Here is a 14346-nt window from a genome sequence, read left to right on the forward strand (position 1 = left end):
CAAGACCATTAGTGTCAGATGTAGATGAGGAGAAGCTCCTTGATCCAAAGTAGGGTATGGATGGAGACTTGAGACTAAGAGAGTAGTCAAAAGATTGGTAGTGGATACGCATTGTTATTCCCTGTCAGGTAAAACAGTAACTGAGTTATTGTTTTGAAAAATGAATGACATAATGTATGTAACATACCTACACTGCCTTCCAGTTAAGTACTATGGGAATATAAAGTACAAAAGTGAGGAGGTGGGATATGGCTGGAGAGGCACTTAACATCAGGTCATGAAGGCATTTGTATTCTATGCTAAGCAGTTTGAATGCCCTTTGTAGGTCTTAGGGGATGTAGATGGTAGAGACTCAATGAAAAATGTTTAGCTGGGGTGATACTTAGGCCTTAGGAAGCATCACTACTGACAAAGCTAGCAGAGGTGATGGAATTTTCAATTGAGCTATTTCAGATCCTAAAAGATGATGCTGTGAAAGTGCTGCACTCAGTATGCCAGCAAAGTTAGAAAACTCAGCAGTAGCCACAAGACTGGAAAAGGTCAGTTTTCATTCCAGTCCCAAAGAAAGGCAATGCCAAAGAATGTTCAAACTACCACACAGTTGTACTCATCTCACACACTAGCAAAGTAATTTTCAAAATTCTCCAAGCTAGGCTTCAATAGTACATGAACCGAGAACTTCCAGGTGTTCAAGCTGGATATAGAAAAGGCAGAGGAACCAGAGATCCAATTACCAACATCTGTTGGATCATAGAAAAAGCGAGAGAGTTGCTTTTTTGCCTCTTTTGTGTCTACCTCTGCTTTATTGACTGTGCCAAAGCCTTTATCCGTGTGGGTCACAGCAGACTGTGGAAAATTCTTCAAGAGATGGGAAATCAGACCTCCTTACCTGCCTCCTGAGAAATCTGTATGCGGGTCAAGAAGCAACAGTTAGAACCAGACATGAAACAACAGACTGGTTCCAAATTGGGAAAGGAGTATGTCAAGGCTGTATATTGTCACCCTGCTTATTTAACTTATATGCAGAGTACATCATGGTAAATGCTGGGCTGGATGAAGCACAAACTGGACTCAAGATTGCCAGGAGAAATATCAATAACCTCAGATATGCAAATGACATCACTATTATGGCAGAAAGCAAAGAGGAACTAAAGGGACTCTTGTTGAAAGTGAAAGAGGAAAGTGAGAAAGTTGGCTTAAAACTCAGCGCTCAAAAAACAAAAATCATAGCATCCAGTCCCATCACTTTGTGGCAAATAGGTGGGGAAACAATGGAAATAGTGACAGACTTTATTTTCTTAGGCTCTAAAATCACTGCAGATGGTGACTGCAGCCATGAAGTTAAAAGATGCTTGCTCCTTGGAAGGAAAGCTATGACCAACCTAGACAGTATATTTAAAAACAGAGACATTCCTTTGCCAGCAAAAGTCTGTCTAGTCAAAGCTATGGTTTTTCCAGTAGTCATGTATGGATGTGAGAGTTGGACCATAAAGAATTCTGAGCACCAAAGAATTGATTCTTTTGAACTGTGGTGTTGGCAAAGACTCTTGAGAGTCCCTTGGACTACAAGAAGATCAAACCAGTCAGTCGTAAAGGAGATCAGTCCTGGATGTTCATTGGAAGGACTGATGCTAAAGCTGATGTTCCAATATTTTGGCCACCTGATGCAAAGAACTGTCTCCTTGGAAAAGACCCTGATGCTGGGGAAAGATTGAAGGCGGGAGGAGAAAGGGATGACCGAGGATGAGGTGGTTGGATGGCATCACTGACTCAATGGACTTGAGTTTGAGCAGGCTCTGGAAGTTGGTGTTGGATAGGGGAGCCTGGCATGCTGCAGTCCAGGACACAACTGAGCGACTGAACTGGGGTGATACTTCAGATTTAAAAGAGATTAGAGAGAAGGGTAAAGGCAGGGAGTACAGTGAGGGGTCGGGGGAATTTAAGATGACTCCCAGGCTTCAAACTTGGAAGATTGTCAGGATGGTGATGCAGTTAGTCAAATGGAATTCTGGAAGCAGAGAACATCTGAGGTACTGTGGAAGGAGTGAGTGCAGTTTTAGATTGTTGAATTTGAGGTGTGTTTGAGGAATCTAGGAGTAGATATTCAGTAGGGAGGGGGTGACGGAGAAGTACAGATCTCAGTGGAAAGTTCTGAGGTAGAGATACAGATTTGGAAACCATCAACATGTAGGTGGTAGGTAGTTAAAACAGTAATAGCTGGTGATACTAGGGACAGGGAGTAGAGTCAGCATAGAAAGAAAGTTTATTTTATTTAGTGCAAAGAGATGAATTTTACTGCCAGTTTGTGATTTTGTAAAGCAGTTTTGGGGGGACTTTGAGTATTATATCTCTGTATTTTCCTCTTGAGAACTGTCATCTTAGAGTTGCTGTCAGCCAGGAAATGGATATTTTTTCCATTCATGTCTTTCCAAGTTAAATTAATACCCAATGTGTTAAAAGTTTCTGCTTGGAGAGGGGCATTTATAAAATTTTATTCCAACTGTATGGAATTTATTTTGTACATTTACCTTGTATTTATGCTCTGTCTCTCAGTTGTGTCCAACTCTTTGCAACCCCATGGACTGTTGCCCATCTGGCTCCTCTGTCCATGGGATTCTCCAGGCAAGAATACTGGAGTGGGTTGCTGTTTCCTCCTCCAGGGTACCTTCATGACCCAGAGATCAAACCCAAGTCTCCTGCATGTCCTGCATTTGCAGGCAGATTCTTTACCACTGAGCCACCTGGGTAGCCAAAGCTTATATATAGCAACTTAAAAAAAAAATTTGCTTATTCTGGTCACACTGCTGGTCTGCAGGATCTCAGTTCCCTGACCAGTGATTGAACTTGGGCCATGGCAGTGAAAGCCTGGAATCCTAGCCATTAGGATTCCACTGGGAATCATTAGGCAATCAGAGACCTCCCTTTAGCAAATTTATTTTCAAATAATGTCTTGGTATTAGGTGATTTATTTTTTTCTTAACTACAAGGCCTAGGCTTTTATTGAGTACAGTGAGACATGACTGACTTCTTTACTATCTAAATAGCACTGCAAGTTCTTTTAAGATTTTTTTTTTTTTCAATGTGGACCATTTTTAAACTCTTTATTGAATTTGTTACAGTATTTCTTATGTTTTTTCAGTATTGAATGTTTTACAGTATTGTTTCTATGTTTTTTGTTTTACGTTTTTTGGTTTCTTTGGCTGAGAGACATGTGGAGTCTTAGCTCCCTGACCAGGGAGTGAACCTGCGCCCCCTGCCTTGGAAGGCAAAGTCTTAACTCCTGGACCTCCAGGGAAGTCCCAAGCAATGAGAGTTTATACTGCGTTGAATATTCCAGATAGCTTCCAACAGGCACACAGCTTGTTGAAGAAGGTAGCTTCCTGGATTACAAACACAAAACCACTTCTACAAAATGTTTGAGAATCCCTCCTGGATAGAAAATAATATATCTGGAATTTTATCTTTTATCAGTTGTTAATTAGGACAATTATTCTTAAGTCTCCTCCATTAAGTTGTTGTTTTTTTTTTGGCCCTTGGCAGCAAAAGTACAGAGCCTTAGCCACTGGACCACCAGGAAATTCCCTATAATGTTTTATCTTTGCTATCTATTCTGTATCATGTTATTAAAAACTCTATAAATGGTATTTTTTGAGTGTTAATCAATATTCAGTTTGCATTTCATTGATTTCATCATCGATGTGGGTAAAAATTAGAGCAGTGTTAAGATAACCTGGTTTTAGCCCTATTTACAATAGTAAGTCATGGAAGCAACCCAGATGTGCATGGACAGATGCTTGGGTTAAGAAACATGTCATGTATATATGCCAAATGTGTGCTACACACACACATGTACATACATACATGCGTACATACATACACACACTTGGTGTCTCACCTGGTAAAGAATCCTTCTGCAGTGCAGGAGGCTCGGGTTTGATCCCTTGGTCAGAAAGATCCCCTGGAGAAGGAAATGGCAACCCACGCTTGGAGAATCCCATGGACAGAGGAGTCTGGCGGGCTACAGTCCGTGGGGTTTCGAGAGTTGAAAGCAACTTAGTGACCAAACCACACACACACGTGCACACACACACGCGCGCACACACACACACACACAGTGGAATATTACTGAGCCATAAAAAGAGGGAAATACTTTTGGCACTCAGTGAAATAAGTCAGAGACAAATACTATACGATATTAGTTACAGAAACAGACTTACAGACATAGAAAACAAACTTAGTTACCAAAGGGGAGAAGGGAAGGGAGAGAGACAAATTAAGGGTAGTATGGGACTAACAGATACAAACTACTATATGTAAAATAGATAAGCAGCAAGGGTTTACTGCAGAGCATAGGGAATATGCCCATTATCTTATAATAATTTATAATGAAATATGCAAAAATACCAACTCACTATGCTCTATACCTGAAACTAAGTATTGTAAACTATACTTCAATTAAAAAATAATAATCTGCTTTTAGTTTCCTCCAGCTGATGTGAAACTATGGATACTAAAAGCTGTTCTGCAACTCAGTTTACTTAGGGTCCTTTAATTCTGTATTAGGGCATATGTGATTCTGGCAGATTATACCAGAAGTGGGTGTTAAATTCTAAATGCAAAGCCTAGAATGATGCTTTGGTGCCACTGAGGAACTGTTTTAGGATTTAAAAGAGGATTTAGATTTTAAGAATTATCCAAATTAACATTATTCTTTCATGAATAAACTTAATTTTAAAATTGTGAGCCTTCCACCTGAAATTTAATTTCTTTAAAATTTCTCCTAAAAAAAACTTTTTTTCATTTCAAATCTAATTTCATGTTGGTATTTTTTTTTTTCTATTTTTATGTTATGATTTATCTTAATCTGGCAGGTGTACATATGGATATAGCTGTAAGACTAGACTATGACCTGAGCAAGGGAGAATAGACTTGATCTTTTTCTACCATTTGCTCTTGAATTATCCCTCTGCATATTTTGATTTGCCTCGGTATAGGCCTTGATGTTGTAGCTTTATATGCAAAAATACACTGAATAGTTTAAAAGAAACCCTAAAGTATTTCTCATTGGTACAAAGTATAAACCTAAGTCATTTGCTCTTCAGACAACATAACTAATGATGGTTCTTTCTGCTAGCCCATCAGTACTCTAAATAAGGAACAATGATAACGAACCATATATAATAGCTTGTTGAATTATTTTTACTTTTGTGTTGGATAGGTGAAATTAAATAATTGTTTTTTTCTTTTTCTGTTTTTTTTTAAGGTTGTAAGAGAACTAGTCAAATATACGAATCACTTTAGAATCTTGGCTCTTAGCGCCACACCAGGTAGTGATATAAAAGTAAGTAAAATTTATTACCATTTAAGAAAATAAGAACTTTTGTATGCTACCAAATCAGTTTCCCATTCTAGTATTTAACATCAGGCGTACAACATTTCTTATAAGATGCCTTCCTTTTCTATGGTTGCAGGAAATTGTCTGCGTTAGTAGTTTTGAGACTTCAGCATGTCAAAGAATCACTTGACACTGTTAAATTGTTAGTGTTTTCAGTTCTTTTTCAATTTCATCTTGAAATGACTTTAGACTTCCAGAAAATATGCAAAAATTAAAGTCTCTGTATATCCTTCACTCAGCTTCCCCTAATGTTATCATTTTACATAATTGTAGTCAAATGATCAAAACCAGGAAATTAACGCTGGTACAATACTAGTGACTGATCTGCAGGCCTTATTTGAATGTTGCCAGTTTTCCCACCAGCGTCCTTTTCTGCTCGTGGGTCCAGTCCATAATCCCACACTGCCTTTAGTTATCTTGACCCCTCAGTTCCTTCCCAGCTGTGCCGGTTCCTCCTCCTTTTCTTGTCTTCTGTGACCCTGAGACTTCTGAAGAGTGGGGTCAGTCGTTTTGTAGAATATCCCTGAATTTGCAGTTGGCTGACTTTTTCTTAGCGCTTCCCTGTTGGCTCCGTGCTGACTGGAGTGAAACTGTGTGTGCGTTTTTGACAAGAATACCCCAAAAGTGATGCTCTACCTTTCTTAGAGCATCGCATCAGAGAATACATGATAATTTGTCTTTTTATTGGTGCTGTTAATCTTGACTTGGTTAAGATGATGCCTTCCTGGTTTTTACATTGTAAAACTGCTGTTTTTCCCTTTGTAATTAAGTTTGTTGTAGGGGAGATACTTTAGCACCCAGTGATGGTTCTTGCTTGCAACAATCATTTCTGTGCTGTTTGCCTAATTATTATTTCCTTTTTTTTTTTTTTTACATTTCTTTACAGTTTTAAATTTTGAATTCTTCTGTAGTGAAGAGCTGCCTTCTTATTTATTTTTATTTCAGTTCTCTACATCAATAGGGACTAATGGAGATACATATACATATATATATATATATATATATATATATATATATATATATATATAAAATAATGAACTACAGTCCAGTACCATCACTAATAATCTTTTGTTCACATTGTTTTAGATTTGGCTACTGGGAGTTCCTTGAAGATGGCTCCTGTGCCTTTAAAAAGCACTCTTTTGCTTGTTTGTTTGTTTTGAATGCTCCTAACCTACTGGGATCACAAGATATTGTACGCTCGTTTAGTATTTTTCCTGTTCCCTCTGTGGAATGAACCATTTCTCCAGGGAGCTTGGGTGTCCTTTATCGGAGGGTGGTGAAAATGCAGATTTTGAGCTGTGTCCCATGCCACTCTAATTTAGTAGTTCTGAATGGTCTTTTGTGTTGGGTTTTGGATAACTTCAAAGATAGCTTTCAGTTCTGCCAAGCCGTAAGACTTTTTTCCTTTTGTCCACACCTCGATTACTTTTAGAAATTTCTGTTCTTTTGTTTCCTGCCAGCCTTGTTTAAACATGCTTGATGGTTTTTAGTCATCTTTTAAGTCTCTTCTTAAATATCACCTCTTCAGAAAAACTCACTCTTAAGCTATCAAAAGTCAACTCTTCCTATCTTGTGATTTTCTTCTTAATATCTATCACAGTCTGTTATTCTTTTGCTTATTCACTGCTGTCTTTTTTAGCTCCTGCTGAATTAGTAGCTACATGAAAGTAGGGATTATGTATGTCTTGATATCTCTCACCAGTTCAATATCTAGCATGTGGGAGTTACTCAAATATTTTTTCAGTGATTAAAAGCACTAAAGTATTACTCAGTTTTATAAAATGGTCATACATTTATCCTAGATATTGAATGTTTGTGGACCTTAAGTAACTATACTCTACTACTATATTAGGCATTATACTAGGTGTTGGGAATACAAAAGATGTGATTCTTGCCCTAGAGTACTTTTTGTCTGAAAGCCCATGAGGTTTTTCTAGTTAAAAAAAAAAAAAAGAGTTCTTAATTTCTAGATACTTTCAGGATTCTCTCTCCCTCCTACCATCTATCTATCTATCCATCCACCTCTCCCTTCCATTCTTTTCATTATGCTCAGGAGTACCGTGGTCTAATGGTACAGCAATTATACCAACAGGTTTTTTGTTTTTTCTCATATTCTGTATTTTTACAATTAAGTTCCTTTATAAGCTTTGGTTGAATGAAATTTAGCTTTAGAAATGTATTGACATATATATATATATATAGATTTAAATGGAAAATATTTCACTCATGTATTTAAAAGATTTTTACTGGCCACACCACGTAGCTTGTGAGATCTTAGTTCCCTGAGACTTAACCACTGGGTTGCCAGAGACTTCCCCCCACTCATTTATTACTAATTAGTTCAGTGTAGGACCTGTTCCCTCAGTTTCTTAGCAAGCCAATTAGTAAAGTATTCCTGAGATACAGTTGTATGCTTTAATACTAAAGGGACTTCTCTGTTTTTCCCATTAAAAATCAGTGAAAAAAAAGTATTTGCTAAGGAATCAGGAAGTCTGGGTTTTAGTTCTGGCTCTAAAACTGACTGATATATTTTGAGGATTTGGTTTGCTAATCTCAAATTTCTCTTTTGTCTGAGTCTTTATTGATAGGAAAACACAAAACTATATTGAGGAGCTTGCTGGACATTTACTAATATTCTTATATCTTGGATGCTTGGCTTGAAGGGCAACATGCAAGAAAGATGTTATAAAGGCCTTTTTCCTCTGTTGCTCCACTTCTGATGTGCTATACTTTATAGGTTTAAAAATATTTGAAGATAAAAGTTTCTAATTTTTTTCAAAAATGTACTGCTATCTTATTTTTGTTAGTGACAAACTAAAACATTTAACAAGTAATATAATATATAATTGTACTTAATTGATTTTCTGTAGGCTGTGCAGCAGGTTATTACTAATCTGCTCATTGGGCAAATAGAGCTTCGTTCTGAGGACTCTCCAGATATTTTGCCATACTCTCACGAAAGACGAGTTGAAAAGATTGTTGTTCCTCTTGGTGAAGAACTTGCAGCTATCCAAAAGGCGTATGTACAGGTAAGCCATTTTTATCATAATTCAGGGTTTGTTTTTTAATCACTTATTCATTTATTTTGGCTGTGCTGGGTGCTCCTGTCTGCTTGGGCTTTTCTCTAGTTGCAGCGAGCAGGGGCTACTCTCTAGTCTGGTGCACAGGCTTCTCGTTGTGGTAGCTTCTTGCTGCAGAGCCCAGCTCTAGAGTGCACAGGCTTCGGCAGTTGTGGCTTCTGGGCTCTAGACACACACTCAGCAGTTGTGGCACACGGGCCTTAGTGGCTCCACGGCTTGTGAGACTTCCCGGACCAGGGATGGAATCTGTGTCCCCTGCACTGGCAGGCGGATTCTTTACCACTGAGTCAGCAGGGAAGCCCCAGGGTTTTCATAAATGAACTGATAATGTAATTATTTTTGTTAATAAAATCTGCCTGTGAAAGTATATAGTCATTTTATATAATTAATATGTTGAAAAATTCTTTGAAATTAAGATTTTTAGTATGAGCACCATGTTCTATTTGTGCTGGCAGACTATGAGTTAAAGAGGAAATACATAATGATGGACCATTTCTAAAGCCAATAATAGGCTTATAATTTATATTTCTTAAATAAACCTTTTAACTGAAGTATAACCCTCCCCCACCAAATATATGGACAGCAGAGGTACATGAAATGTAAGTGTGCAGCTCAGTCAATTTTCACATAGTGAACACACTCGAAACATGTATCCAGATTCAATTAGAAGTTTCCTTGTAAGGAAATACATTTCAGTCCCTGATCCCTGTATAGCAGTGTTTCTCAACTATCTTACCTACTTGGTGGCATTTGGCAATGTCTTGACACATTTTTGGTTGTTCTACTAACTGGGGGGAGTGGGGTGTAGACTTGCTACTGGCATCCAGTGTACAGAGGCCAGGAACGCTACTTAATATCCCGCAGTGGACAGGAAACCCCCCCCTAATAACAAAGAACTATCTGGTTCAAGTGTCAGTACTGTAGCTGTAAGAGAAACTGCTTAGACAGTTATCACTTTCAGTGGGAGAAATTTGGGATAACAATTAGTTTTCTAAGGTTCATGATTTACCATCATGCTAGGAGAATACCTTGTTTTCATATCCTTATTGCTATGGATTAAAGATGGCTACAAATTTCTTTCCATTGAGGGGCAGGGTACATTTCTCTTTCCTTAGAATCTAGGCCTGCCCTCTGCTGACTCTGACCAGTAGAGCGTGATGGACCCTGAGCCATGGTGAGCCTCAAAAGAAAGGAGAAGCCAGTAGATAGCTAGCAGTGAGGGTGCAGACATGTGGTCCCAGTTGACCTGTTTCAGCTAGCCCCAAGCCCTCTGAGGCTCCAGACATCAGGGGCAGAGACAAGCTATCACTGCAGTGCCCTGACAGATTTCTTTTTGATTTTGAATATTTTGTTTTGCAATAATTTTAGGCTTTTAGGAAATTTGCAAAAATAGTATGGAGAGTTCCAGTGGGGAGATCCTTTGAGACTATGCAAATATATCTTGTTTCTCAAAATATTTTGTTCACTAACTTTAAAATACACTGATGGTTCTTGCCTACAGCAGTTTCTTCTATATTTGCCTGATCATTGTTTCTTGTTTCCCTCATTTTTTTTTTTTGCATTTGTTAATTTGAATGCCTGTATAATGAAGGGCTGTTTCTTCTCCCCTGTTTATTTTTTCAGTTCTTTATATTAATGTGGATAATTTTTATACTAATGGATAATTATTTTCTCTTGTGGGTTAACTGCTGTATTATCATTATTAATTTTATTGCTCAGATTGTTCCAGCTGTGGCCGTTAGGAGATCCTTTAAGATGGCTCCTGTGCCCTTTAGACTTAATGCTTTTTCTGCAAGGGGTCATCAGGGGAGGCCTGTTGTTGTTTAGTTGCTCAGTCTTGTCCGCCTCCTTGCGACCCTGTGGACTGTAACCCACCAAGCTCCTCTATTCATGGGATTCTCCAGGCAGGAATACTGGAGTGGGTTGCCATTTCCTCCCCCTCAGGGGAGGCCTAATTCCTCGCTTTCTGGCATTACAAGATGTTTTATAGTCATTTAGTAGTTGTTCTGTCCCAGCTGTGGAATCAGCCATTTCTCCAAGGAATCCTTGTGCCTTTTATGGAAGAGCTGTGTTTAAAGACCAAGACATGGGAACTAGATACGCTCGTTGTTACTGTTGTCGTCACTTCTAGGCCCTCTCTGTGACCTGCTTGAATTCTTTCCTGCAGAAAAACAATCAGGAACAAATAAAAGGATTGTTTTAATCTGTGGCATGTTGAATTATTGTGTCATTCAAGAATAAGGAAACAATGTTTATCTATCATTTAACCTTTAATACGTCTTAAAGAGAAATTTTATAAAAAGATGGTTTGATTTTGTTTCTAAATGTAACAAAATTCTCAGTGTTAATAATTTAAGATGTAGCAGAGTCTTTTCTGGTAATCATCTCATAAATACTAATACATTTGGTTATGATTCAATCACTCCGTTTTTAAGAATATAAAATTATAATTTGTACAATCACGTGTAATTCAACTTCATTGATTTTTTTTTAAGATTGCTTCTTTAGGCAACAGGTGTGATCAGCAAAGCTGGAAGAGAGGAGAGATTGAACTGTACTAAAATAGCTGTATTTTAGGAAATAAAACATAGGTAGAGATTTGAATGGTTAATTACATATTGCTACAGTCTGTCTTCATCTGGAGAGCTCTTTTTACCTTCACTGTGGAATCAGACTCAGGACCTTTACCTGCTGTTTCCTCTGCCTAGATTGCTCTGTCTTTAGAACTTCTTGTGCTAGACCTTCTTATTCTGCAGTCAAGTGTTACCTCTTAAAAGAAGCCGTCTTTGGTGGCATGAACACGGGAAGGACTGTGGAAGCCTGGCTGCCCAGCTCTCCCCTGAGAGCGTCGCTGCTGCCACCCATGCAGCAGCAAGCTGTCACCGGCCCAGCCCAGGTCACCGCCTTTCTGCAGCTCAGTACCAGAGACGGCCCTGGCCCAGAGTGGTCCACCTGCAGCCAGGGGCCCTCGTGGGGAAGGGCTGCCCAGAAGAGGAAGGATACGGGGCCAGGTCAAAATCCAAGGACCCGATCCTCTGCATCCTGGGGCCAGACACGGGTGAGGCGGGGATCCCGGCAGCATGACTGCCGCTACTCCTAGTGCTAAGTCGCTCGGTTGTGTCCGACTCTTTGCGACGCCATGGACTGTAGCCCACCAGGCCTCTCTGTCCAGGGGATTCTCCAGGAAAGAACACTGGAGTGGGGTGCTGTGCTCTCACTGCTGCTCCCTTCCCTCCGACAAAAAAATAGAAGGAAACCATCTTTGTCCACCTTATATAAAAGCAACCCCCTTCCCCACATACAGCATTACTGTGTTTTAGGTTCTTGAATACATTTGTCATAATCAAAATTCTCTGCTTTCTGTATTTCTTTATTCCTTTCTTCTCTCTGTCGAATTTTAACTTTATGAAAGCAGAAATTCATTTCTCTCAGCCGCAGTATCCCCAGCATCAAGAACAATGCTTTATACATAATAAATGCCTAATGAATATTTTTGAAAGAATGAATCAGTGAATGAAATTAAAGGTATTCAAGGCGTTTTGACTTTGTCATCACTCTGCAGGTATTTATCAGACTTGTTCTAGGCACTGATGATGAAACAGGAAAAAAAAAATTCAAAGTTCTCCTTTCATTGTGCTTAGGTTAGGGAAAGGGGAGGAGAGTAAAGAAATAAACAGCTAAACACATATGTTCTTAAATTATAATTGAATCTAATAATTGATTCTGCTGACTCTCATATGGATATTATCTGGGGATAAATGTCAGATTTAAATTTTACCTTAAAATTTTATCATCTCTTCTGTGTTTACTTAAAGTTTACATTTTAAGACTAGTATATAATTTAATATATATAACTATTTTACTGTGTGAGGAAATGACTGTATTTGAAAAATGATTTTAAAACAAAAACTAAATATCTTTGAAACTTGCAGATTTTGGAAGCATTTGCCAGTTCTTTGATTCAGAGGAATGTTTTGATGAAAAAAGATATTCCCAATCTAACAAAATACCAGATAATTCTTGCAAGAGATCAATTTAGGAAAAACCCATCTCCAAATATTGTGGTAGGTATTTTAAAATAAATTTTGATGATAGACTAAGTTCTTACTCAAAGCAAGGATGAAATGTAAATAATGGTTGGTTTTTGGTGTATATTAGTTCATCAGGAATTCAGGTATGATTTATATAGTTTATAGTGAAGTGAAAGTCACTCAGGCCTGTCTGACTCTTTGCAACCTCTTGGACTATACAGTCCATGGAATTCTCCAGGCCAGAATAATGGTGTGGGTAGCCTTTCCCTTCTCCAGGAGATCTTCCCAACCTAGGGATCAAACCCAGGTCTCCCACATTGCAGGTGGATTCTTTACCAGCTGAGCCACAAGGGAAGCCCCAGCTTTTATACAGTTTATGGAAGCACCAAAAAAGTCTAGCAGGAATACAGTTTGATAATGTGAATTAAGACAAATTTACCTTATAACATTTTTTAAAGTTTATTTACTTATTTGACTGTGTCAGGTCTTAGTTGTGGCATGTGGTATGCAGAGCACGTGGGCTCAGCAGTTATGGCCCTGGGCCTAGTTGCCCCACAACTTGTGAGATTCTAGCTCCCTGACCTGGGAGCAAACCCACTTCTTCTGCATTCCAAGGAGGACTCCAAACCACTGGACTACCAGGGAAGTCCCTATCTTGTAACTTTTAAAATTGATCTTTCAGTTCACTTCTGTCCTGCAAAGTCAAAGAAGGGTCATAAGAAGGTAGATCTTAACCTACTTTTAGACATCTGGCATTTAGTTTTAATTCTCCTTCCTGAAGTCAGAGTAAACATTGCAGTAAGCTTCGTATTTTTACTCTTCTTTGGGAAAAAAATAGATGGATAGGGAAGAGATCCATCAAGTTAGGTCCAAAGTCAGAAGAGATGCTCACAAGCACAAAAAGGCACTGAGTCATTCTTGGAACTGAGAGAATGCATGTGCAAAAGATCAGGGCAACTGAATAAAGGTGTGAAGGAGACAGTGAGCAAATGGATTTGAATGAGGTGAAGGATTGAGGAAGTCAGATATGTTGTTTACTCTAGTTTGTGACTGCCTGGGAGTAGCTTTAAATGTTACACTAGAATTAAGGACTTTATTCTGTAGTATCAGGGGAACCACAAAGGAAGTCTTCTGTGAAATTGCAGTGTATTATTTTAAACTTTAATAAAGCTGAGCGCCGAAGAATTGATGCTTTTGAACTGTGGTGTTGGATAAGACTCTTGAGAGTCCCTTGGACTGCAAGAAGATCCAGTCAGTCCATTCTAAAGGAGATCAGTCCTGGGTGTTCTTTGGAAGGAATAATGCTAAAGCTGAAACTCTAGTACTTTGGCCACCTTATGCAAAGAGTTGACTCACTGGAAAAGACTCTGATTCTGGGAGGGATTGCGGGCAGGAGGAGAAGGGGACAACAGAGGATGAGATGGCTGGATGGCATCACTGACTCAGTGGACATGAGTTTGAGTGAACTCCGGGAGTTGGTGATGGACAGGGAGGCCTGGCGTACTGGGCTTCATGGGGTTGCAAAGAGTCCGACACGACTGAGCAACTGAACTGAACTGAAAGTGTTTAAAGTTTATTCTAGGAGTTAAAGTTTCATTGAAATTTTAAATCATAAATCTAAACCTGTTGAACTTGATCCACTGATGATATTGTTTTATCCTTTTAGGTAATTAGGGTGCCATTTTAGAGTATTTATCACTATCCTAGAAACAAATAAGTGTAACTAGTATTAATTGCTAGTAAAAATGTAAGGTATTGAATAACATTCTTCATCTCTAATAAAGGAAAATGATTAAAATACATTCTCAGTGGTCGTCTTTAAAGGTATCTTATCATA

The 14346-nt window shown here is 38.6% G+C and overlaps 1 protein-coding gene across 2 annotated transcripts in view; it reads left to right on the top strand.

Moving 5' to 3' along the window:
* The window catches only part of FANCM (FA complementation group M), a 61931-nt gene that overhangs the window by 1592 nt on the left and 45993 nt on the right, over window positions 1–14346 (top strand). For both annotated transcript variants that reach the window (XM_004017924.6, XM_060401839.1), the window contains exons 3-5: window positions 5264–5341; window positions 8269–8427; window positions 12411–12542. In XM_004017924.6, coding sequence (XP_004017973.3) covers window positions 5264–5341; window positions 8269–8427; window positions 12411–12542 — 369 coding nt within the window. The remainder of the gene's footprint in view (window positions 1–5263; window positions 5342–8268; window positions 8428–12410; window positions 12543–14346) is intronic.

Source organism: Ovis aries, chromosome 18, assembly GCF_016772045.2.
Source record: "Ovis aries strain OAR_USU_Benz2616 breed Rambouillet chromosome 18, ARS-UI_Ramb_v3.0, whole genome shotgun sequence".
NCBI classification, from domain to species: Eukaryota; Metazoa; Chordata; class Mammalia; order Artiodactyla; family Bovidae; genus Ovis; species Ovis aries.